General features: G+C 48.6%; 1 protein-coding gene across 1 annotated transcript in view; it reads left to right on the top strand.

The window, feature by feature from the left end:
- The window catches only part of ANAPC1 (anaphase promoting complex subunit 1), a 763,513-nt gene that overhangs the window by 401,120 nt on the left and 335,084 nt on the right, over positions 1 to 27,309 (top strand). Inside the window, exons 24-25 of the mRNA XM_086926883.1 lie at positions 21,080 to 21,258; positions 22,669 to 22,895. Of these exons, the coding sequence (XP_086783009.1) occupies positions 21,080 to 21,258; positions 22,669 to 22,895 (406 nt within the window). The remainder of the gene's footprint in view (positions 1 to 21,079; positions 21,259 to 22,668; positions 22,896 to 27,309) is intronic.

Below are 27,309 nucleotides of genomic sequence, written 5' to 3' on the forward strand. Positions count from 1 at the left end.
TATTACCATTACTAATGTGCTTGGCCCTATAATGAATTATATGTGTGCATAGGAACACATAGACGCAAGGGGTTGTGCTCTGAGTCCCTTACCTACAGCAACAATGGTATGTTGCATCCTCTACCCCAGCCACAAATATCTGATCTTGCGTAGCAGATCTGAAAGAGACACGTTACTGATTGATTCCTTACCTTAGAATATCCCCAGGCGTCAGACTGGATCCGGAAATGTTTGCGTAGCAGTACCCTTGCGCGTCGGTAGGCGTCGTCTGCGGCTCCGTGTCCGTCATCTGCGTCGTGGGCGCCGTGATGATGTCGTCGGAGTACTTAGACGCCGCCTCCGCTTGCTGACGTCAGCTCTTCTTTTTTCCGCGCCAGCAAGCGCAGATCTGGAAAAAGCAGTACTTTTGTCACTTTTTGACTAGACTTTTTTGATCCCTTTTGATCATTTTTCTTGAGTCTTGCGACTCCGGACGGTGCCGATAAGGATGCCTGGTTTCAAGCCTTGTGAGGATTGCGACCGACTGATGTCGGTCACCGACCCTCACCGTCGGTGTCTCCACTGTCTCAGCATCGACCACGACGACAAGACCTGCCCCCGCCTGCCGGTCCCTGACTTCGAAAGCTGGGCGGGAGCGGTACCGCAAGCGACTCGAACTCCGGCAGTCGGCCCCGCGCCGGGAGAGGTCCCGGTCCCACAGGAGGTCGAGGGACAGGTTGCGGGGTCGGAGCCATCACAGCTCCGAGAGTCGGCATCACTCCTCCGGGTCGAAGTCGTCGTCAGGTAAGCACAAGAAGTCGAAGAGACGTCATCGCTCTTCTGACTCCCCCCGATGCTCGCGTGACGCGGCCGGGGGTTCGGGTGACACCGTCGGAGTCGCGGGCGTCGCAGCCTGCTCCACACCCTCCGGTCCCTGGGCAGGACGCGACGCCGGGGGAGATCGAGCACTTCCTCATGGCCATGAGGAGCCTCTCTTCCCCGACGTGTTCCGCAGCGCCTTCTGGCCCAGCGGACCTGTCTGGGGCCCCTAGCGGGTCAGGGGCTTCGGCCCAACGCCGCCGGCGCCTTCGGGCACGGCGCCGCAGGACCCCACTGGATCCGCTTCAAGATCCAGGTTGTCGCCGGTTGACCTAACGACCTCACTGGCGCCGGTCCCTCAGGTGTCACCTCCGGCGCTGTCCTCGGGCGGCGCTGTCCCCGATACCTACCTCGCTCCGGTTCCGGCGTCAGAACGGCGCCGCTTTCGACGCCGCTTGGGGAGTTTAGCGTTTATGAACCGGCCTCATCGTTTGACAACCCTGATTATCAGGGGATGGGTGAAGAAGAGTATTGGGAGGGGTCTGAGGACCCTCTGACCCGAGAGTGTCGGTTTCAAGAGGACTGGACAGGTGGACTCAGGGATGCCAGTGGTATGGACACCTCACTAGACACTGGCTTTGTCTCTCCTCCTACCGTGGCTACGGAGGAGGGGGCAACATACAGTGTGGTGTTGATGAGGGCATCCAAGGCCTTGGGCTTTGAGCTCCCCCGTTGCGGTCGTGAGGACTAACCTCCTCACTGAGGTCCTTAAACCGCAGTCAAGCTCGGCGGAGCCTCTGCTGCCATTAATGAGGCCTTGACCGACGTTCTTTTGGGCACTTGGTCCAGGCCTGCTACGGGTTCGCCCGTAGATAGGAACGTGGCCAGACGCCACTGCCCGGCCCCGGGCGACCCATGTTTCCTGTCTACCCACCCCACCCCCGAGAGTCATGTCATCCAGGCTTCAAATTCCCAGACCGCATTCCCGTCGGCTCCGCCGGACAGGGAATCCAAGAGGTATGAGCAGTACGGCAAGAAGGTATTCTCCTCCCTTAGTCTGGGACTGCGGTCTTCCAACACCGCTTGCCTCTTGGGCCGCTACACCTACTCTCTGTGGGATACGGTCGCGGAATTGCTGCCAGAGTGTCCGTTGGAGGTACGTGCCAAACTCGGCCAAGCCCTTGTGGAAGGCCGGGATGCAGCAAAATATTCTATCCGGTGTGGGCTGGATACCTAAGACTCACTAGGCAGAGCGATGGCAACAACAGTTGCGATTCGTCGCCATGCCTGGTTGAGGTCCACCAACTTTTCGGCCGATGTCCAAAACACACTGATGGACATGCCGTTTGATGGCCGTCGTCTTTTTGGCACAAGGCAGACCATGCGCTTGAGCGCTTTCAATCAATCAAGCAGGAGTTTGTTAAAGCGCGACTACTCACCCGTAAGGGTCTCAAGGCGCTAGGGGTGGGGGGGGTGGGGGGGGGGGGTGCAGGTTTCATTCCATCAAGGAGGGGGTCTGTCGAAGAGCCAGGTTTTGAGGTGTCTTGCGAAGATGGGGAGCGATGTTGTCTGCCTGAGGTGGAGCGGAAGGGCGTTCCATGCTTTGGTCGCTAGGAAGGAGAAGGAGCGGCCTCCCGATCTGGTCTTTCTGGTGCGGGGGACCACGGCGTAGGAAAGCTGGGCTGATCGTAGGGTCCTTTGGGGTGCGTGGAATTTGAGTCGGCTGTTCAGGTATGCTGGTCCGGTGCCGTGGAGGGCCTTGTGTGCGTGGGTGAGCATCTTAAAGGTGATTCTCGCCTCGACGGGGAGCCAGTGGAGTGTGCGCAGGTGCTGGGAGATGTGGCAGTGTTTTGGCAGGTTGAGGACAAGTCTTGCGGCGGCGTTCTGGATGTTCTGTAGCTTGCGGATGAGGTTTTTGTTTATTCCGGCGTAGAGTGCGTTGCCGTAGTCGAGTCTGCTGGTGACCAGGGCGTGAGTGACTGTCTTTCGGTGTTCGAGGGGGATCTATTTGAAGGTCTTACGAAGGAGGCGGAGGGTGTGGAAGCAGGAAGATGAGACAGAGTTGATCTGGCGGTCCATTTTGAGCTCGGAGTCCAGGATGATTCCCAGGTTGCGTGCGTGGTCTGTGGGGGTTGGCGGGTTTCCGAGGGCGGTGGGCCACCAGGTGTCGCTCCAGGCGTCGGGGTTTGGGCCCATGATGAGTACTTCTGTTTTGTTGGTGTTTAGTTGTAGGCAGCTGTTTTTCATCCATTTGGCGACGGCTTCTATGCCTTCTCGAAAGTTGCGTCTGGCGGTGTTGGGCTCGTTGGATACGGAGAGGATGAGCTGGGTGTCGTCTGCATATGACACGATGTTGAGTCCGTAGGTTCTGGCGATGGGGGCAAGTGGAGCCATGTAGACGTTGAAGAGCGTCGGGCTGAGAGAGGAGCCCTGGGGGACTCCGCAGGTGGTAGGTGTGGGGTTCGAGAGGAAAGGGGGGAGTCAGACCTGCTGCGTCCTGCCGGAGAGGAAGGAGCAGATCCAGTCCAGGGCCTTGTCCTGGATTCCTGCATCGTAGAGTCTGCGTATTAGGGTGCGGCGGGAGACTGTGTCGAACGCCGCTGATAGGTCGAGGAGGATGAGGGCTACTGTTTCTCCTTTGTCCAGTAAGGTGCGGATGTCGTCTGTTGCGGCGAGGAGGGCAGTTTCCGTACTGTGGTTTTTTCTGAAGCCGGATGGCACAGGGTCAGACTGATTTGCATATAGCCATGTCTGAACTGGGGTGGCAGAGTGGGCTAAAGAACGGTGATGGATAAACCCCAGATCTTTTGACTGGGTGTGAGTGTTTGATTGATTCAGATGCTCCGTCCATCACCACCCCCTTTTGTATCGCTTTTGGCCGCCATAAGTGTGGCAGGGTATGCTCAGACGTGAGTCCCTTGCTCACTTTGCCACTGGATTCAAGCAAGCCGGGCTGAAGACGGCTGGAATGCCAGAAACCGGTCCTCGGAAGCTTGTTTCCGGTCCAGGGAAGACATGGCTTGGCAGTTCGGGCTGGACTGTTCCCATGAGGCACAGGGTCAGAATGAATTGCATATAGCCATGTCTGAACCGGGGTGGCAGAGTGGACTAAAGAACGGTGATGGATTAAACCCAGATCTTTTGACTGGGTGTGAGTGTTTGATTGATTCAGATGCTCCGTCCATCACCACCCCCTTTTGTACCGCTTTTGGCCGCCATAAGTGTGGCAGGGTATGCTCAGACGTGAGTCCCTTGCTCACTTTGCCACTGGATTCAAGCAAGCCGGGCTGAAGACGGCTGGAATGCCAGAAACCGGTCCTCGGAAGCTTGTTTCCGGTCCAGGGAAGACATGGCTTGGCAGTTCGGGCTGGACTGTTCCCATGAGGCACAGGGTCAGAATGAATTGCATATAGCCATGTCTGAACCGGGGTGGCAGAGTGGGCTAAAGAACGGTGATGGATTAAACCCAGATCTTTTGACTGGGTGTGAGTGTTTGATTGATTCAGATGCTCCGTCCATCACCACCCCCTTTTGTACAGAGACTAACATCCAGCGCGGTGGCGGCTGTGGAAATCGCCGTGGAGGTGGTCGGGGACAACGGCGAGGCCAGTCCACACCCTCACCCGCAGCATCCGCCTCAAAACCCTCCTAGTCCGTGCTTTTCGGCCCATGTGACGCGGTGGGGGGCAGGGTTCGCCATCACCACTCCCACTGGCGCACTGTCATGTCGGACAGGTGGGTGCTGCAAATCGTCCAAAGGGGCTACTCCCTCCCCTTCGAGACGACCCCTCAAGCCACGCCACTGCAACACCACCGCGTATCGGGGGATCATTTGCGACTTCTGCAGGAGGAAGTTACGGCCCTCTTGGCCAAGGGGGGCCATCGAGCGCATTCCTGGGCCAGAAGTAGGATGTGGTTGCTACTCCCACTACTTTCTGGTACCCAAGAAGGGCAAAGGGGGCCTACGCCCTATTTTGGACCTACGGAACGTCAACGGCTTCCTCCGGAAGGAGAAGTTCAAAATGCTGACTCTGGCTCAGGTCTTAGCTGCCCTAGACCCAGGAGACTGGATGGTAGCGTTGGACTTGCAGGACGCTTATTTCCACATCCCCGTCCTGCCGGCCCACCGGCGCTACCTGCGGTTCATGGTAGGCCACGAGCACTTTCAGTTTACCGTGCTCCTCTTCGGCCTTACCAGCGCCCCACGGGTGTTAACGAAAGTGATGGCGGTGGTCGCAGCTCATCTGCGCAGGTTAGGGGTTTCAGTCTTCCCCTACCTCGACGACTGGTTGTTGAAGGCGGGCTCGCCCCAGACAGTCGTCAGCCACTTCCAGATGACGGCAGACCTCTTGCACCAGCTGGGGTTCTCCATCAACGTGCCGAAGTCACACCTGTGTCCCTCTCAGAAGCTCCTTTTCATCGGAGCCGTTCTCGACTCGGCGCAGTTTCGGGTTTACCCACCCGTACAGCGGGTTCGGGATACACAGGCTCTGATTCCAATCTTTCAGCCTTTATCCCGAGTTTCGGTCAGGTTGACGCTGCGGCTTCTGGGGCTGATGGCTTCCTGCATCTTTCTGGTGCATCACTCCTGTTGGCGGATGCGGGCTCTGCAGTGGGACCTGAAGTTTCAGTGGGCCCAGCATCAGGGCAACCTGTCCGACCATGTCCTGATCTCGGAGGGCACTGCGAGACAGCTACAGTGGTGGCTCATGGACCGCGATTGGGTCAGCGGCAGATCCCTCTCCCTTCCCCAACCGGAGCACGTAGTTGTGACGGACGCGTCCCTCCAGGGCTGGGGAGGCCACATGAGAGAGGCGGAGATCAGAAGCCTCTGGTCCCCGGGGGAGTCCCGGCTCCATATCAACCTTTTGGAGCTGCGGGCGATTCGTTTAGCACTGAAGGCATTTCTCCCCTCTATCCGGGGGAGTGTAGTGCAGGTGTTCACGGACAACACCACTGCCATGTGGTACTGCAACAAACAAGGCGGGGTGGGGTCGTGGACCCTCTGCCAGGAGGCTCTGCGCCTTTGGCAGTGGCTGGAACATCAGGGTGTGACCCTGGTGGTTCAACACCTGGCAGGTTCTCTGAACGCCAGGGCGGACAAACTCAGCCGCCGGTGCATGATGGATCACGAATGGCGTCTGAACTCGGACGTGGTGCAAGGCCTCTTTCAGCAGTGGGGAGAGCCTTGGTTAGATCTATTCGCCACCGAAGAGAACGTGCTAAGTCGTCAGTTCTGCGCGTTGGAATTTCCTAGGCGGCACTCGCTCGGAGACGCTTTTCGTCGCGAATGGAGTTGCGGTCTGTTGTACGCCTTTCCGCCTATACCACTTCTGCCCAGAGTACTGAAGAAGATCAAGCGTGACCGGGCACAAGTCATCCTTGTGGCTCCAGACTGGGCACGAAGGTACTGGTATCCCGAGCTACTCAGTATGTCAGTCGATCGCCCGGTTCGTCTGCCTCTTCAGGAGGATCTTCTGTCGCAGCAGCAGTGGATGGTCCTCCACCCGAGCCTGTCCAGTCTCCACCTCCATACTTGGAGATTGAGCGGCGACAGTTGAGGCCATTTGACTTGCCTCCTGAAGTCTGCAACATCATTCTGGCAGTTAGGTGTCCCTCCACTAAGTCGGTATACGCCTGCAGGTGGAACAGATTTGTGGCATGGTGCACAACAAAGGCTGTGGATCCTCTCTCTGCCCCTCTTTCTGAGGTTCTTCTCTTCCTTCTTTCTCTTGCTCAGCAGGGCTCTGCTCTGGGCACTATCAAGGGCTACCTTTCTGCCCTTTCAGCTTTCTAAAGGCTGCCTGATCAACCTTCTTTGTTCAAGTCCCCTATTGTTAATCTATTCCTAAAAGGCATCACACATATGTTTCCACCTGTTCCCTTCGCGATGCCTCAGTGGGACTTGAACCTGGTTCTTACATTTCTGATGTGCTCTCCCTTTGAGCCACTTCACAACTGTCCTATCTGCCTTCTTACTCTGAAGACTGCTTTCCTGGTTGCCATCACCTCTGCCTGGAGAGTGAGTGAGCTCCAGGCTCTATCCTCTAAACCTCCTTTCCTTTCTGTCCATCCGGACAAGGTTGTGTTGCGGACAAGGCCCTCTTTCCTGCCCAAGGTAGTCACAGCCTTCCACATCGGGCAGTCCATCACCTTGCCCACCTTCTTTCCGCCTCCGCATCCCTCGAAGGAGGAAGAGCGGCTCCACCGTCTGGACCCAAAATGTGCGCTCTCTTACTATCTGGATCGCACATGCCAGTTCCGGGTGGATGACCAACTCTTTGTTGGTTACGTGGGCGCTAAGAAGGGAAAGGCAGTGCACAAGCGGACCATCTCACGGTGGATCATCTTGTGTATCCAGGCGTGTTACTCCTTGGCTAAGAAGGAACCCCCTGTTGGACTAAGGGCTCATTCCACTCAGGCCACAGCGACTACAACTGCCCTGGGCCGAGGAGTGCCCTTGCAGGACATTTGGCAAGCAGCTACGTGGGCCTCGCTGCACACGTTTGCAAGACACTATTGCCTGGACAGCCAAGTCCGGAGGGATGGCTTCTTTGGCCTTTCTGTCCTCCAGGACTTTCTGGTGTGATTATTGGTTCGCAGACCCACCACCGGGGTTGGTATTGCTGGGGTATCTATTCTAAGGTAAGGAATCTATCACTAACGTGTCTCTTTCAGATGCACAAGTTACTACTTGTGTAACAATATATCTGTAAGAGACATTAGTTAGTGATAGATTCCTTACTGACCCACCCATCCTCCCCGTTCTTCGAACCGATATCTAGGGTTAAGGTCTTCCCCTTTCAGGGCCCTAGTTTAAATGGCACCAGTGTTGGTTTTTAGCATAGCTCTGCGTTTCTGGCGCGGAAAAGCTGTGTCTAAGAACTGACGTCAGCACGCGGAGGTGGCGTCTAAGTTCTCCGACGTCATCACGGCGCCGACGACGGACGCGGAGCCGCAGACGCCGCCTACCGACGCGCAAGGGTACTGCTACGCAAAAATTTCCGGATCCAGTCTGACGCCTGGGGATATTCTAAGGTAAGGAATCTATCACTAACTAATGTCTCTTACAGATATATCGTTACACAGGTAGTAACTTGTGCGTCAATTGTAATCCCATACAAGTATTTACTTATATCAGACAAAATGAGTGTATCCTCCAGGATTTCACAAGTTCCGTCAAAAAGATCAAATACAGTGAGAATCAATGTGCACCCAAGGTGTGAAAAAAGATGAGTCAATTCCATCTAAATCTTCACATTAGGATGCTTTATTTTTCTTCGTTTTAAGAGTCATTATTAATCACATTTTGTATATGATCAAGACTGACTCCAAAACTTGCAAACACGTGTTTCACCCAATGGAGGCATGCAAGCCAAGAGCTTTTCCAAGGTTGTCTTTCTATTATATGAAAAGGCAAAATCCAAATGAAAAATCATTAAGCATCTGGTCACTCTGGTATGAAGCTTGCCAATTGTCGTCTAATGATCCAGAAAATTAGTCCTTTCCCAAAAGTGGTCACTGCGTTCTCCGACACCAAATGCTGTGACCAAAGGCTTAATGATTTTTCATTCGGAATTTTCCTTTTCATAAAAAAGAAAGACCACTACAGCTCCCCTCCTTTTCCTTGTGCATGGCTGTACCATGGAGGGTGGTGGGCCCGGGACTAAAAACGGCCCTGGAAGGGGGGCTGTGCACCTCCCTCTGCCTTATAGATAATGGCCAGGCCCCAGGCAGGTGCTGGCCTCTGGGGCTATAAACAGTCACAATTATATAAATAAATACACTGTCGGACCCCTGAGCACCCAGGGGCATATAAGGAACAAGCGCCGGAATCTTCACTTGGTTTTGAATTTCTTTTCTGTTACAACGGATCCTCTGCAAATTAGTGGTAATAATAAAAAAATTTTTTTACCCCAGCTTGGTTCTTGTGATACCCCACCACCACGTCTTAGGAAGGGGGTGGGTCAGGGTATTCCTACCCTGCCCCCTTCTTTTTTTGTGACCTTTTTCTTGAGATTCACGTCCCCAGATATTCAAATTAATTTTTTCTTTTATACCTCCAAAACTACTAAACGGATTTGCACCAAATTACAAAAAGCACTCTTTCTGGACCAAGATTTAGCTTTCTGCCAAATGTGGTGTATTTCAGTTCAGCGGTTCAGCCTGTAGTTGTTTCTAAAATTCATTTGTTAATTTGGAAGGGGGGGGAAAAACATTTAGTCCTCTCCATTTACTTTGCCCCCACTTGCCGATTCACCCCAAAACATTCCACACAGTAGCCAAAGTAAGTTGCATGCTAGTTTTGAAAAATTTGTGAAGATTCGTCAAACGGTGCTGAAGTTATTGTCAAAACAAAAAAAACTTTGTCTATGGAAACTACGGGCCTCATTTGGATCTTGGTGGTCTCACTGCCAGTCTGCCACGGCGTAAGGATCAAGTACTCCACCGAGCTGACATTGTTCTGCCCGCCGCATTTAGGTGTATACGAGATACACAGAAGGCCGTCTCGGTGGCAGTCTTCTGTGTTGACATACCACCCGACATCAGTCCCTCGATGGCGGGTCTTGCTGAGCAGATTTTGATGTTCCAGTTGGGCTGCCGGTGTCCATTTGGCGAAGGACTGATGGGGACGGCTGCTGGTGGGAAGACCGGTAAATACTTAAAAAAAAAATATGTAAGACAAATATGTTATGTATGTACGTGATGTGTTGTGACCCTTATGTGTACATTCTGCATTGCACCCCACCAACATACACACACCATACATGCAATTTATAACCACAAACAACTACCTTCGGGTCCATCAAACCAGAGTGCCGGTCCGTCGCGGCAAAGGTGCAGCAGGACAGGGAGGACCTGGACTAAGTAGAGTAGGACAAAACCGCAGCCTGAACCCTGAAAAAAGTTGAGTTTTCACCCCTTTTCTACCCATTCCACTGATAGTAGGAGTATTCCTGTAGGAGAGAGGCACAATAGAGTTCAGAAACTAGCAGAAAGAGGCAAAAGAAAGATGAGAAACTAGCAGCAAGAGGCAGAATAAAGTTCAGAAACAAGCAGAGAGATGCAGAATAAAAGTAAGCAATGAGCAGAAAGAGACAAGATAAAGGTGAGAAACAACCAGAAGAGGCTCAATAAAGGTCAGATTCTGGCACAAAGAGGCAGAATGTAGGTCAGCAACTAGCAGTAGGAGGCTAAATAAAGGTGGGAAACGAGCAGCAAGAGGCAGAATAGAGGTCAGAAAGAGGCAGAATAGAGGTCAGAAAGAGGCAGAATAAAGGTCAGGAAGAAGCAGAACAGAAGTCAGAAATAATCCGGAATCTGCAGAATAAAGTTCCCAACCGTGCAAAAAGATGCACAATAAAGGGCAGAAAGAGGCAGAAAAAGGTCGGAAAGGAGCATAAAAAAGCAGAATAGAGGTCAGAAACAAGCAAAAAGAGGCAATATAGAGGACAGAAACCAGCAGCAAGGGGCAAAATATAGGCGAGAAACTAGCAGAAAGGTGCGAAATGAGCACAGAGAGGCAAAATAAATGTCCGCAATGAGCAGAAAGAGGCAGAATAGAGGTCAGAAACGAACAGAAAGAGGCATAGTAGAGTACAGAAACGAGCAAAAAGAGGCGAAATAAAGATGAGAAACTGTCAGAAAGAGGAGAATAAATGTCAGAAACGAGCAGGAAGAGGCTTAATAGGTCAGAAACTAGCAGCAAGAGGCAAAATAAAGGTCAGTAACGAGTTGAAAGAGGAAAGATAAAGGTCAGAAATTAGCAGAAAGAGATAATAAAAGGTGAAAATTGATCTGAAAGAAGTTGAGTAAAGGTCCGAAAGGAACAGAAAGACGCAAAATAATGTTGAGAAATGAGCAGAAAGAGGCAAAATAAAGGTCTTCAACATGCTTAAAGAGGCAGAATAACGGTCCGAAACCAGACCCTTTTCTCAACCACTCTGCAAAGCGGCCTCTTGGCGCACTACTGGTGGGGGATGAAACCCCTTGGCTGCTGATGGTCGTTGCCAGGCCAAGAACCCTATTATTGCTACAAGTAAGTCCCCACAGCGGGATTGCTGAGACCTAGTCAGAGGCCCCGTCCCTTTCTTAACCACTCTGCAAAGGGGCCTCCTGACACACTACTGGTTGAGGGGTGAAGTCCCCCTGGCATGCTGAGGGTCGTTGGGGGCCCACTACCCCGATTGTTGCCACAAGTAAGTCAACCACTGCTGGATTACTGGGACCTCGTTAGAGGCCCCCCATCTCAACCACTCTTCAAAGTGGCCTCCTGGCCCAGCACTGGTTGGGGGATTAAGTCCCCTTGGCTACTCAGGATGGTTGGGGCCAAGCACCCCTATTGTTTCCACAAGTAAGTCCCCCACATTGGGATTGCAGACACCTTGCCAAAGGCCCCCCACTTTCTCAACCACTCTGCCAATGGGCCTCCTTGTCTACTGCTCTTTGGGGGATGAAGTCCCCTCGGCTTCTGAGGGTCGTTTGGTGCCAAAAACCCCTATTTTTGCCACAAGTAAGTCCCACACAGAGGATTGCTCAGACCTCGACGGAGGTCCCGTCCCCTTTCTCAACCACTCTGCAAAGGGGCCTTCTGGCACACTACTGTTTGGGAGATGAAGTCCCATTGGGTGCTGAGAGTAGTTGGGGGCCAAGAACCCCTATTCTTGCCACAAGTAAGCTCCCCATAGGATTGGTGAGACTAGGGGCGAGTGCTCTGGTAAACTACGCGCTGCCAGCAGGTGGGCAGAGTTTTTGCTAAACTCTTTTGTTTCAAGCAGAACATTGAATGGCATGACCATGTCATGAGTGATGTAATATGCGAGGTTATAAGCAGTCCATTGCGGGGACGTAAGATATAGTTAGCTCAGGTAACTGTAAGTGCTTAATTCTCTGGTTTTGAACGAGTGTATGTGTGCCTAATAAAAGGGTCCTTGTAATTTTTGTTTTTATCAGAGATATCCGAAGGGTTTATTTTATTCCGTTTTTGGGTCTTCTTTGGCATGAAGTTTTCTCAGATAGTGCCTGATTGTTAGTTAAACACGTTTCGTTTGTCTTTATAGTTGTATTAGATCTCTATCTCCGTTTGCTATTAAGCTACTTTTCATAGATCAAATTCCTCCATGTTCTTTCAGTGCTTGCTATCCCTTGATAAGTCGTGAAGCGTCTTTCAGCCTGCCTGTTTCTTTTCTGATACGATTATAAAGACATAAACAAACGTGTTTAACTTACAATAAGTCACTATCTAAGAAAACTACATGCCAAAGAAGACCCAAAAAATTATATCCAAGAGCCCTGAAGAAGCGCAATTGGGCACGAAACACGAGTTGGCTATTTCCGGCTATTCACAACTGTGGAGGCTGCGCGCTGTAATGAGAAAATATTTAAAGAAAGAATGAAGGAATATCAAAAAAATATTCAAGAAAAGGGGATTTTTGTTTATGATTCTCAGTAAATGACAATTAGTTACTTCTAAATTGTCACTGAAATTGCAAATTAGGTTTAAGACTTTAATCCGTAACTCGCACCGAATGCAATACTCATAATGTCAGCCTTGATGTAACAGATGCAATTATAAATGTTCCTAAAATGAGATTGCAAATCATATTAAGAACCGCTGTGAAAGAGTCGACTATATGCAGTATTATTTCTTCAGGTAGACTTCTAGCTCCAGATTCCTTACCTTAGAATTTTCCCCAGTCAGACTGGATCTGGAATTGTTTCACAACACTGCAAGCCAGTAGGTGGTGTAGTTTGGCTCCACGTGGCGTCGTCCACACCCGAAGTGACGTTTGCGGTGCCTATATAGGCGCCACCCAGGTGCGTAGACATCAGTTCTTTTCTTTCTGTGTCAGCCCGTTCAGATCCGGTAAAAAGCTACCCTGAGTCACTTTGTGACTAGGTTTTTTTGATGTTTTAATGGTGTCTTTTTTTAGGTTTACCTGAGGGTGTGGCAGGGATGTCATCAAATAAGGCTGGTTGCAAGACTTGTGGCGCTGGTCATCAACAGATGTTGGTGACAGGCCAGCACCTAGAGCAGGAGCAATCCCTGAAGCGTATGGTAACTTGAATGTGCAACGCCACAACTTTAAAGGTTCTGGTTGAGAGGAGGGTCCCAGGAGTGGTCGTGGTTCGTAAAGTCATCAAGCCATTTAGGTAAGTCCAAGACCCAGAATAGGAAGAAGTTGTTGAAGCGTGCATCACTTTCAGTTTGTCCGTCCGCCAATGAGACGAGGGAGCATCTCCACTCGAGGCCTGGTTCCTTGGTTGAGCAATCGTCTTGGTCAGCTCTGTGCCTCCCTGAGTTTCCAGGAGCCGGAGCGACCCCCACCCAATTGAGGGAATTTTATGAGGCCATGCACCTCATCTTTGGGTGTTCCCTCCTGCGTGCCTTAGGCCCTACGGATTTGGGAAAGGCCTCTAATGGATCCATGCAGGTGCCTTCAGCACCAGACAGCCCCAAGGATCCAGAAATGGATTCTGGATTGGCGCTAGTTGTGCCACCTCGACATTCTCTGATGCCGAACCCGAAGCTGACGCTCCCCGCGGTGTCACCCCCTTCATATCCCAGGCTCTGACATGGAGCCAGAGCGGCATTATCTGACACTGATTGGTGCCATGCCTACTGGGCTGGAGCCTGAGCCCTATCTTATGGGCTAGGATTCGGGGATGATAGGGAGGGATTGCTGGACCCTGAAGAATACCTGCCTTAGGAGGAAATGGACTGGGCTAAGGATCTGAGTGAAGTGAGGGTACTTAAAACTTCTGCAGATACTGGCATGCTTTCTACCCCTACTGTTGCTTCAGAGGAGGGCGCTTCATTCACAGTGGTGGTGTGAAAGGCATCTGAGGCCCCCGACCTTAGCTTGCCCTCACTGGCAGTCAAGACTAATGTCTTGACTAATGTCTTGACGGAAGAGCTTCAGCCAGGATGGTCCCATCGAACCGCTTCTCCTTTTTAGAGAAGCACTTACTGACAGCCTGCTAGGGACTTGATACAAGCCCAACACAGGGAACAGAACGATTGCATCCCACAACCGCCCGAACCAGAGGACCCAAATTCCCTCACACAACATCTTACTCTGGAGAGCTTGGTGGTCCAAGCCCCTACGTCCCAGCTAAATCTTGGTGCATTCTCTACCTCACCCCCGGACAGGGAATCCAAGAGTCGGGACAATCTTGGAAAGAAGTTTTTTTTTCACCAGTCTGTCACTGCAGTCTGTGAACACTGTGTGCCTTTTGGCCTGCTATACCCAAGCGCTCTGGGAGATGGTTGCACAGGTACTAAACAGTCCCATAGGCGGCCCGGGCTATGCTCTCGCATGCTATTGCTGAGGGGAGGGATACAACAAAGTTCGCCATCCATTGTAGACTTGACACCACTTAGTCACTAGGGACAGTGGCTTTGTTGACAGTGGCCCTGCGATTCCACACCTAGTTGAAGACAACAGGCTTTTCTGGGGATGTCCAGTCTTGACTCATTGACATTGTGGGTTCTGTGGAGGGTTTTTGCGTGTGCAGGAAGTATGGCGCCTGAACTGGTAGCGGTACGTGTTAAAGGGAAAAGGAACAGTGATGGAACGGTGCAACAAGGTCAGAGGAGACCCTGAAACCTCTGCTGCGAGTGGCAAGGGCTCACTCAGTAATTATAACAAAGATCCTGTGAACATGTTATGCGAGGTGTATACAAATGTCATACTTATTAGACAAATAAATAATTAGTTCAATGAAACAAGATGGACACCGTTCAAAGTTTCTTTTTCAAAAATTTGTATTGGACCTTCCTTTTTGGAAGGGTGACATCAAAAGCACATAACCAGCCGACACATGTTTCGTCATGCGGGCAAGGCTCCCGTGACTCTTCAGGGCTGTAAATTCTAAGAGATTAAAGGTCCGTGTAACACGTGATAATTCCGACTCTGCGTCTGGAGTACAAGTGAAAATAAATCAGCGAGGGTATGTCTATGTAAAGACACGAGGATGGGCGGGTGCATCCTCCAGCTCCTAGGACAGACAGGACTCGTCTCTCCGATGCCCCATCGTAGGTTCTTGCTGGTTTGGACGGATGCATTTGCCCGCCTCGTGCCTCTACATAGACATACCCTCGCTGATTTATTTTCACTTATACTCCAGACGCCGGGTCGGAATTATCACCGGTTACACGGACCTGTAATCTCTTAGAATTTAAAGCCCTGAAGAGTCACGGGCACCTTGCCCGCATGACAAAACACATGTTGGCTGGTTATATGCTTTTGATGTTAGCCTTCCAAAAAGGAAGGTCCAATACAAACTTTTGAAAAAGAAACTTTGAACAGTGTCCACCTTGTTTAATCTAACTAATTATTCATTCATCTAATAAGTATGACATTTGTATACACCTCGCATAACGTGTGCACAGGATCTTTGTTATACTGACTCATGGACATACCCTTTGATGACTCCAGTCTCTTTGGAGACCAGGCAAATTTGGCACTGGAGCACATTAAGGGCACCAGGGCTATGGCCAGGTCCATGGGCCTTTCTATGGCCCTTCCTCACCCTTAATCCACCCTTTGCTCCTTTGGTGGCTAAGGAAGGGCTTGCAACCACGTCTTTACTTGACCTGCCACAGTCGCTGTTCAAACTTTCCAGCTTCTGCATGTCCTTGGTTCCTGCCGGCCTGTGGGTCAGGTGGCCAGTAGTTGGGTCAGTCCACCAACCCTGCCTTGCAGCTTCAGCCTCCAAACCCTCCTAGTCTGCCCACTTATCATGGGCACCCACTCTGCGACATGATTCGCTATCACATACCCTCCTGGCAGTCCATAGCATCGGACAGGTGAGTTTTTCATATTGTGCAGAAGGGCTACTCCCTCCGCTTTTGAGACTTATCTCTTCTCCTCCAGAAAGTGTGCCGGCGCCAGAAGTAGGTTGTTGTTGCTATTCCTGCTACTTTCTGGTGCCCAAGAAGGATGAAGGCCTTTGTCCTATCCTCGATCTATGCTCTCTCAATTTCTTCCTCAAGAAGGAGAAATTCAAGATGCTCACTCTGGCGCAGGTCTTGTCTGCCTTTGAGACTGGAGGGGGTAGCGTTGGGCTTTCAGAACACATACTTCCTCATTCTCATCCTTCCTGCCCCTATGTGTTACCTGCGGTTTGCGGTGGGCCACAGGCATTTTCAGTTTGCTGTGCTCCCTTTTTGCCTCACCCTCGCCTCTCTGGAGTTCATCAAGATGATGGTGGTGGTTGCAACTCATCTTTTGGAGATCAGGGGGGATAGTCTTCCCCCTATCTCGATGACTGGCTGTTGAAGATTGGCTCGCCCTAGGCTGTTTTCTCCCACGTCCAAACTACAGCGGACCTCCTTCATTCGCTGGAGTGCACTGTCAACTTGCTGAAGACACACCTGACTTCTTCTCAGGCGCTCCCTTTCATCTGGACACTGTACAGTTTTGGGCCTATTCTCCTGAACGGCAAGTCAAATATATTTGAGCTATGATTACGATGTTTCAGCCTCTATCCTGGATTTCAGTGAGACTGACTCTGAGGCTGCTGATGTGACACATGCCTGTTGGCATATTCAGGCTCTGCAGTGGGACCTGAAGTTCCAGTGGGTGCAGCATCAGGGTAATCACTCTGACATGGGCCAGATCTAAGAGGGAACTGCCAAGTACCAGACGTGATAGCTTACAAACTGCCGTTGGATCATCGGCAGACCCCCCCTCCCATCCCCAACCAGATTTGAAAGTAGTGACAGATGGGTCACTCCTGGAATGGGGCAGCCATCTGGGGGAGGTGGTGATCAGAGGATACTGGTCTCCGGCAGAATCCGGACTCCAAATCGACCTGTCGGAATTCCAAGTGACCTGATTGGCAATGAAAGCCTTTCTCCCCTTTATCCAGGGAAGGCTAGTAGGTTTTCAACAACACCACCGCCCTTTGGTACTGCTACAAGCAGGGCGGGATGGGGTTTTGTGCCTTTGTCAGGAGGCCCTGTATCTCTGGACTTGGCTAGAACAGCAGGGCAAATACATAGGGGTCCAACATCTAGCAGGCTCTCTGAATGCCAGAGCAGACAAACTCAGCCGACGATGACTAGCATATCACAAATAGTGTCTCCATCCAGAGGTGGCTCAGGGTATTTTTCAGCAGCAGGGAGAGCCTTGATTTGATCTGTTTGCCACTGCTCAGAATATGCAAATGTTAGCAGTTCTGCACGCTGGAATTTTCAAGGCAGCTCTCTCTCTGAGATGCTTTTCATCTAGTGTGGAGCTCAGGCCTCCTGTATGCCTTTCCAGCATAACCACTCCTGCCCATAATTCTCAAGAAGATCAGGAAGAGATGGGCCCAAGTCATTCTTGTGGCTCCAGATTGGGCATGCCGAGTCTTCTATCCCAAGCTGTTGAGCATGGCCATCGGTCCTCCGATCATGCTGCCCCTTTGGGAGGATCTTCTGTCGCAGCAGCAGGGGAGTGTTCTCCACCCGAACCAGTCAATGCTGCGCCTTCTTGCGTGGAGATTGAGTAGCGACAGTCGATAGCCTTCGACCTGCCACCCGCAATCTGAAATATTATTTTGATTCATTATTTGGGAGCACAGGGACTGGACATTTATCAAGCACCTTGTCCCCCTCCTTCTCTTTTTTTGAGTACCTCTCCACAGCAGATTTATTTTTGTATTTTTTGAGTTTTATGTAGCGCTGGCCAGACCGGTGGGTATCGGAGCGCTTTACAACATAGTTTCAGGATATACAAACATCATTAGAACAGTCCTGAGCAAAGATGTTAGAAGGTCCAAAGAGAGTTGAGGTTTCTAGAGGTAGGGTGGAGTCCAGAGGTAGCCTTCATGAATGCTAATTGAGGTGGACCAAAGAAGTTCAGCCGTCCAAGCTAGTTGAGTCCACTAGAGGTAGTGGTAGAGTCCTGAGGTAGTCAAGTTCAATGTTGAAATTGAGGTAGACCGAAGGCGCCATTAATAAAATGCGCAGTTAGTCCTGAGGCGGGTTGAGGGGGAAGTGAGCAGTGTATAGTCGGAGAGCCCCAGTGACAGAGATAGCGTAGCAAACCATTCGGGAGGGCGCGGTTTAGCAGGAGGGTTTCAAGGTGTTTTTTGAATTTGGTGAATGAAGGGATAGTTCTAATGTCTGCAGGGATGGAGATCTACATTTTGGGGGCTATTCCAGCAAATTATCTTGCAGCTGCTTTGTGTTTGCGTGTTCTCAAGGGGATGAGAAGGAGGGAGTTTGAGCTCCTGAGGTTTCTCGTCTGCCCAGGCCGTTTAAGTTTGGCGGCTAGATAGTCCGGTTTTCCAGTGTGGAGGGCATTGTGCGTGAGGCATGCCGTTCTGAAATTGGTTCGCTGTTCAACTGGGAGCCATTTAAGATTTCTAAGAGCTGGTGAGATGTGGTCATACTTCCTGATTCCAGTGACCATTCTGGCTGCTACTTTGAGGGTTGTTTTGAGGGGAGCCAGGTTGGATTTTGTGGCGCCGGTTAGGGTTGTGTTGCCATAATCCAGCCTGGATAGCACCAGCGATTGAGTGGCTTGTTTGAGGTCTTTGGCAGGGATGAATGGTTTGATTTTGTATAGAAGCTTAAGGTTGATGAAGGCAGTCTTGGCAGAGTTTTTGATGTGGTTGGTCATGTCCAGTTTGGGATCTAGGGTGATTCCTAAGGATTTTACGGATTTGGCCAGGGTGAGATTACCGTTTAGAGTGTCCAAAGCTTTAAGCCAATCTTCAATTTGTGGGTTCCCTTCTTTGTTGGAGATGAGGAGGATCTCCGTTTTGTCTTGATTGAGTTTAAGGTGATTTTAGGATAGCCAGCATTGAATTTCTTTTAGAGTGTTGTTAAGTGTGAGGATGTCCTTTGGGGAGGAGGTTTCAAGATAGATTTGGGTGTCATCTGCGTATAGGTGGAAGGGGATCTTTACTCTCTAGCCACTTTTAATTCACCTATCACTTCACGAGCACTACCTTGTACTCATCATACGATGTGTAGATGAAAAGATCTCTGCCAAAGCAACCCCTCAAGGGACCTGTAGGACATTACAGTGCCGGCCCTACAAGGGCACTGCCCTATGATGAAGCATCACATCCTCGGGATGTGTGAGGGCACCAAGTTAAAGTCTTTTTGGCTTCCCTGCTGTTCTCTCTAAAACGACTCCCTCAGTCTTCTCTTAGGAACAGTGACACTTTATTTTGATTAATTAATTATTTGGGAGCAGGGGCACTGGACCTTTATCAAGCTCCTTGTCCCCTCCTCTTTTTTTTTGAGTATGTTATTTTGGCCGCCAAGGGTCCCTCTAACAAGACGGTTTACGCCTGCCGTTGGGCTAAATTTGTAGTATGGTGTTCAGAAAGACCCATAGATCCCCTTTATACCCTCCTTTCTCAGGTGCTCCTGGTTTTTCTTTTCCTTGCCCAGCAGTGCTCTCCTCTGGGCATTGATGAGGAATATGTATACGCAATTTCTGCGTTTCTTCGGTTTCCTGAACAACGTTCCCTTTTTTAGCCACCCATTGTACATAGGTTTTTATAAGGTTTGCAAAATATGTTCCCTGCCTTTTGATATGCCCCAGTGGGATCTCAATATCGCCCTCACCTTCCTTATGTGTGCTCCATTTGAGCCTCTGAACAATTGCCCTCTCAGGCTCCTCATCATCAAGACAGCCTTTCTCTTGGTGAAACTATCTGCCTGAAGAGTCAGTAATCTTCAGGCCTTGTCATTCAAGCCGCCTTATCTAAACATCTATCCAGACAAAATAGTGCTTCGTACAAGGGTTTCCTTTCTTCCGAAAGTGGTCACTCCCTATCATGTAGGCCAAACCGTCACTTTGCCAATTGTTTACGCTCCCCTGCATCCCTCCAAAGAAGAGGAGCGACTCCACCTCCTGGACCCAAAAAAGAGCATTGCCATTCTACCTTAACGGTACACAAGAGTGTGAATGACCACTCTTTGTGGGATATGTCGAAACGTAGAGGGCAAGGCTGTGCTGAAGCAGACCGTCTCCGGATGGATCGTGCTCTACATTAAAATTTGCTACGCATTGACCACAAAAGCAACACCATGATGGTTTCTGTGCTCATTCCACCAGAGCTAGAGTCTCAACCATTGTGTTAGCTCGCGGCGTTCCGGTCCAGGATATCCAGGCAGCAACGTGGACCTTCATTGCACATGTTCCTAAAACATTACTGTCTGGGCAGTCGGGTCTGTAGAGATATTGCTTTGGTATCTATTCTATGGTAAGGGATCTGTGGCGAGAAATGTCTACTGGATGCACAAGTTACTTACCTTCGGTAACACGGCTACCAGGTAAGGCATTACTGAAGGTAGGTGATTTGTTCTTTATGTATCGTTGTTTAGGGATGATGTGCTCTTAGGTAGTGTTATATTTTTCCATATATATTGTCAAGTCCTCAGCATTGCATTTGGTTGGCAAATTATGGTTTGCATGGCTCTTGTGCTAGTTATGGATTCTGTTCCACTCCATAACATCTGAATGCAAGTGTGTTTTTCGGTTTTAGCCAGGACACAAAGTATTACATTTGTATAAAGTAATTATACCATGCAAAGTGTGAAGACAATAAAGAGTGATTTCTTCAGTTTTATCCTGTTGTGGTAATAAACTGGATTTTAATCTTAGTACTGCCGCAATAAATGTGTGAAAGTGTGGTGCTTAGTACAGTTGCTTTAAATAAAAGTGTTATTTAGCCTCATGTTTCCATACCATGATATAAATCTGCACATACATCACATTGTTTATGAAAGGAAAATGTACAACATACAATAAAGAATCATACTGGATTGATAATTAAAAAATAAACTAAAGAATAATGTTGAAATGAAGTAGGTTTGTAAAAGTGGTACAATATGTGTGCATGCATCACATAAACATCGCAGACAGCTTTGTATAGCTTTTCCGCCCCCCTCTACAATTGCAATCAATCCCAGAAGCATTAGTTTTCCCTCTGTAGATATCTATATCTATATATCTATCTATATATCTCTCTCGATATATACACACACGCACTCGCACTCACACACACACACACCCCTCCCCCCAGCTAAGCAATAAGGGTTAAGTCCGCCTCGTCTGTTGAGGAGTAATTATTTCTAAACTGAACAACAGTATTTTATTTCAATTTAGAGTATGTTTATGTGTGCTATTGTATGTTCTAAGGCAAGCAGCCAGTGCAATGATATCATACATACTACTTTAATCAATAACTTAGCTACTTGTATATGCTAGTGGGGTTCTTCAATGAAGTGACTTAAATATTAATCCTACTATCTTTCTCTTTATTGAAGGTTTCACTTTAAGAGACCTGGAATCCCTGCCGTTTGGAGTTGCTCTTCCAGTCAGACATGCTATTTATCAGTGTCGTGAACAGCCTGCATCTGATTGGCCAGAAGCAGTCTGTCTCTTGATTGGTCGGCAGGACCTTTCCAAACAGGCATGTGAAGATAAAATGCCAAAGGGGAAATCTGTAAGTATCTATCTTACATTTTGTGCTGACAAACTGTCTGGTGTAGCGATTACATTCATACTATTAAGCTGTGATATTGTTTTGCTTGATTTGTGATACATACTACTTTTAGACCTCGTTTTTGGAAACCTTGTATGTACAACCCACTAGCCATTAAAATGTTTTTCAGAACAAGTTTTATTGACTAAAAATAATGGTTTTATTATATTTTACTTGGCTCCATTAATTGGATTTGTGTTGAAACATTTGCATCAGCTGTTACAGACTTGGTTTATATCCCTGTATGAGAAACATCATGACAAGTCCTTTATTCTTAGTAATAAGTACCAAATGCAAAAAGATATTTAAGTCTTTTATGTGATTGATTAGTGCTTGAGCTGTAAAGAACATCTTGAGAACCCTTGTTTGACAAATTCTGTAATAACTCTTTAGAGAAGTTTTGCCAGTTTAGGAGGGTCAATATGGAATATATAATAGAATATATATCATCCTGCAACCCATCTCTTGGTGAGTGAAATGATTGAATACTCCCCTTCACTTTTGAAATGGGGCTCTCTCTATTCCTCGGTCGTGGCTGAACTAGGAGAGAAATGCATTGTTCTTAGGTTGTGTGGGTCCCAAGAGGAGAATAATGTGTAAAATAGACTTTAGGTGATTGAGAAGAGCTGGTGAATAAAGGCCAGCAATTCCAATATCACCCACTGCATTCAATAAGTTATCACCCTTTCAGGACAATGTATGTCAATTCTGCTGTTTGGTTATCTTAGGTACATTGTGTTATCTTTTCATGTAAATAAAATAAATATAAGGCTTTAACAGAAAAGTTTTTGATGATAATTGATATCACACTATTTAGTTATTTTTCTTTTTCTTGTTCCAGGTATGCAGAATTTCATTAATAGTTGTCATTAGTCTTTTACACAGTCTCATGCTTGTTAGTGAAGTAGAGGCTTTTAGCAATGTGTCTTCTGGGTGCACAGTAATAATTGCCTGAAGAAGCACCAGCAGTACTGTGCGAATATTGTTATTTTCAAATCCTATTAATCTACTGCTATTCTTAGAGCAAAATAGCCTATTTTGGTGAGCCTGTGACAGAGTGCATTGCTAATTATGTATGAAGACATGCCACCAGTATAATAATTATGTTTTTCAATGTCTTGATTTTTCAGTTTCTCCTTCTCTTGATACTAAAAATGCCTTGACATCTGTGGTCATATCAATTTCATATACCAACACATGAAAGAGACTTTTATTCAGGTTTACTAAACAAAAAAGATACAAAACATGCATAGTAATATCATACATAATAAAAGTAGTACATACATAATAGTATTAAAGCAATAACATATTTGAAACTATAGAGAAAGTGGTATTACCAGTTTGATTTAATGCTCCTCCTTTTGATTTTAGTCTGTTGGCCAGGTGCTTGCATCAGAGATCCCAGTTGGAGGTGAAGTGGAAGAGGAAGATGATGGAATGAATGATATGAATCCAGAGGTGATGTCATTGATATGGAGTGAAGATTTGCGAGTGCAGGAAGTACGTAGACTACTTCAAAGTACCCTTCCTGTACGTGTTAATGTTGTACAGATGCCGGAAGTAAGCGACCATGAATTCATAGAAGAGAAAGAAAACAGGTACCCACCTAAATGTTTTCATTAGCTGTGTCATTTGCTCATAGTTAAGGGACCAGTAGTGTTGTTTTAGTCAAGACTCCAATACACTTACCAAGATATTTATGATGAATGTTCTGTTTTCTCTACTCTTTGAAGTAAAGTGATATTAACACTCTCGCCATGAGACACTAAGAAATCTGTCCAAGCACAAGCTTTCCACATTGACCGTTAAAAGTTGCATTTGTTGGTGGGTGAGAAGTATGCAGATATAGTTAGAAAGAATGTCAGCAGGATGAACATTTAAACTATACCTACTGTAAAATAATAAAACAATGGTAATTAGATACATGAGGGTCAAATAAGATCTCAAAAGTTCCCATTTGTAGCAAATGTTTTTTATATGCTAGGCTGTAAACAAGATCCCAGTGGTCTTGAAGTCTTTGTTGCGGACATCTATATGAACACATGCCTCTACACGATGTCATATAAATGTATGCCTGGATGTAACTTGTTTGATTTTGTATAGTTTGTTTACAAGTTGGGGATGCAGCAGAACCCAGAATATATACTTGTATATACTTCTGGGAGATTCCTGATCTTAAAAAAATGTCCATTATGGTCAAACTGTGTCCAAAGATGGCCATTATTATACCACTTAATCCAGTTGCAGACGTTCTGTTAAATACTACCAAAAGAAGGGGTGGTTGAAAAATTCTCCGATTATGAACCTTCAGCAAACAATTTGCACTCTGGGAAGAAATACCAGTACTTTTAGACTTTTTTGGTCTCAGGGATGTATAGAGGTTCATACCAACAACAGCAGCAGCGCTATTCTTCGAACAGCTCTGGGTACCAACCAAACCGCCAGTCATACCAGCAAAGACAGGGACAATCTTCAGGTTACTCAAGGCCTTACAACAAAGGCAAGCAGGCTGCCCGTGGACGGGACTCGTCCAAACGCCAATAGCGGCCTCCTGGCTCTGCCTACTGTTCCCTCCTCCAAGAGGTTATCAGTTGGAGGCAGGGTGTCAAAATTCCTTCAGAACTGGTCCCAAATTACATCGGACCGTTGGGTGCTCAACATCATAAAACGAGGACATACTTTGGAATTTATGGAAGTCCCTCCACCCAGACCCCCGGCAGCCATTCCATCGAAACATCTGCGTCTCCTAAGACTCGAAGTACAACAAATGCTCCGCAAAGGGGCGATAGAGCCGGTCCCCTCCAACCAACAGGGCCAAGGTTTCTATTCCAGGTTTTTCCTGGTGAGAAAGACGCTGGAAAAATGGCGCCCCATCCTGGACCTCAGGGAGCTAAATGCCTATCTCATCTCCCTGTCTTTCCGGATGGTATCCCTACAGGACGTTTTGAAAATGGTCAGCCCGGGGGATTTCATGGCCACGCTCGATCTGGAGGACGCGTACTTCCATGTCCCGATTCACCCAGCACACAGAAGGTTCCTACGCTTCACAGTAGCCAAGAGCCATTTTCAGTTCAGAGTTCTGCCGTTCGGCCTTCGCTCTGCCCCAAGGATTTTTACGAAGGTGCTGGCACCTGTGGCAGCATTTCTGCGAAAGAACCACTTCCAGGTCTTCCCTTACCTGGACGATTGGTTACTGAAGGCCCCGACCAGAACATTAGCGCACAACGCGGTGCAGGCTTGCACCAATCTGTTCCAAAATCTGGGTCTCACTTTGAACAGGGAGAAATCCACGCTGATGCCCTCAAGAAGAGCACGGTTCCTAGGAGCAGTATTAGATTCAAAGCTCTCAAGGGCATTTCCAACTCGAGAGAGGATACAGAAACTACAACGATTGGCACGAGACCTTTGAGGAAAAAAGTGTCTTTCTGTACGCAGCTACAAGTCGCTGCTAGGGGTGATGTCATCATGTATTCCCCTGATTCCGCACTGCAGACTGCAGATGCGTCCCCTGCAGGAGCAACTGGACCTCCAGTGGCAACAAGTACACTGATCGTTCGACGACAAGGTGGTTGTCACTCGAGAGATGAAAGAGGCAGTGATTTGGTGGTCGCATCAAGACAATTTGTGCCAAGGTCTATCCTTCGCAATCATTCCATCACCTCACATACTGACAACGGATGCGTCATTGGAGGGATGGGGAGCAGTGGCCATTGGTCTCCTCGCGACCAAAAGCTACACATCAACCTGTTGGAGCTGAGAGCGATAAGGCTAGCTCTTCAAGCCTTTCTTCCGCGACTCCAGGGTTCACAAGTGCTAGTCAGGACGGACAACACCACGGCTATGCATTATGTGAACAAGGAAGGAGGAACGAGATCACTCCGCTTGTCGCGAGAAGCTCAACGGATACTGGAATGGACAATTCTTCACGGAATTTCTTTAAAGGCGGAGCACTTACCAGGAGTGCTAAACGAGGGCGCCGACAGGCTGAGCAGACTCACCTCAGTCAGTCACGAGTGGGAGCTAAAACAACAGATTCTGGATCTGCTCTTTCACACATGGGGCACACCAGAGGTGGACCTTTTTGCGACGCCAACCAACAAGAAGTGCCAAGCCTACGCCAGCAGGTTCCACCATCAGGGCTCCTTGGGCAATGCCCTATCAATAAACTGGACGGGGAGGTTTCTTTACGCGTTTCCACCGATTTCCCCTGATTCCACGCCTCATCAGGAAAATGAAGACGGAACCATGAAAGCTTATCCTTATAGCCCCGGCATGGCAGAGACAATTTTGGTACACCGAGCTGCATCTGCTGTCGCTAGTCCCTCCAATATGGCTGGAGGAAGTTCCGGATCTCCTGACAATGTCCGGAGGACAGGTTTGGCATCCAGACCCACGGTCGTTACACCTGACTGCATGGCTCCTGACCAGCGAGAATTCATGAATGTCCCTCTTTCCAAGGAGATCAAAGACATCCTTTCCCAGGCAAGGGCCCCTTCAACAAACAAGACATACAGACTGAAATGGAAGAGATTCTGTATTTGGTGTAAAAAGGAAAAGGTTGATCCTTTCACTTCAAAACCTCATCAACTCCTGCCTTACCTACTCTCGCTAGCGAAGTCTAATCTGTCCCATTCTACAATCAAAGTCCATTTGGCGGCAATTTCAAGATTTAGAAGATCTGACTCTGGTCCTTCGTTATGGTCTTCAAGAATTGTCAAGCAATTCTTCAAAGGCCTGTTCAGGGTCTATCCGCCAGTGAGATCTCCTCCTCCGACGTGGCATTTAAACTTGGTCCTGGCTCAACTAATGAAGGGACCTTTTGAGCCTATTCACCGCTCAGACCTGAAATACTTGTCATGGAAGTTGGCGGTGCTCTTGGCCCTCAACTCGGCAAGGCGAGTGGGGGAGTTGCAGGCCCTTACTATCCAAGAACCGTTTTTGCAGTTCAAAAGGAACACAGTCATCTTGCGGACGAACCCAATGTTCATTCCTAAAGTTCCTACAGACTTTCACTTAAATGAGCCAGTGATTCTAAAGACATTTTTTCCGAACCCAGTCACTCCAGCGGAAAAGACATTGCACACTCTGGATTTACAACGATGTCTAAAATTCTACATAGACCGTACCAAAGACTTTAGAAAGTCTTTGCAATTGTTCATTGCCTTTGGCGGTCCAAACAAAGGTCTCCCTCTGTCCAAACAGGGGATCTCAAGATGGATTTCAAGTGCTATTCTGCATTGCCACAAGATAGCAGGAAAACCTCTGGTGGGCAGAATCTGTGCTCACTCAACGAGATCAGTGGCATCTTCAACAGCCCTCTTTGCGGGGGTCCATATCAAAGACATTTGCAGGGCTGCTACCTGGAGCAGCGTGCACACGTTTACTAAGCATTACTGCTTAGAATCATTGCAGCAGGATGACGCGGCAGTGGGCCAGGCTGTCCTGAGGAACCTCTTCAAGTGATTGGTGAGCTTTCCTTTCTATCCCACCTTCCATGGGTAACACATTTTGTACTTTTATTTCTAATGTTATAATGTACTTCTTTACAAAATGTGTTTATGGTGTTTACTGCTTGCTATTCTGATACAAAGCATGGGAATCTATGAAAGTTCCAATACTGGGGCAAGAAAACAAGTTACTTACCTGTAACTTTGGTTCCCCAGTATTGGTAACTTTCATAGATTCCGATGCGCCCACCCACCTCCCCGGGGAAAGCTCAGCCTTCAGCAAGTAGGGTGTCTAGCACACAACGGCTACGAAAATCTGAGGCTCTGAGGTTCCTTCAGGAAGGTTCTAGGGGTGAGGCTCTGCTGATTGGCTGATGCCTAGAGTTTGGTCTCTTTTACAAAAAGAGGCTGATATGCTACAAAAGGGAATGAGGCCTAGGCCTTTCCTTTCTCTTTTGTACCTACTACTATGGTATTTTTTATTACCGAGACTCCCATTCCGACGACGGGGAATGATACAAAGCATGGGAATCTATGAAAGTTACCAATACTGGGGAACCAAAGT

This window comes from Lissotriton vulgaris, chromosome 6, assembly GCF_964263255.1.
Source record: "Lissotriton vulgaris chromosome 6, aLisVul1.2, whole genome shotgun sequence".
NCBI lineage: Eukaryota > Metazoa > Chordata > Amphibia > Caudata > Salamandridae > Lissotriton > Lissotriton vulgaris.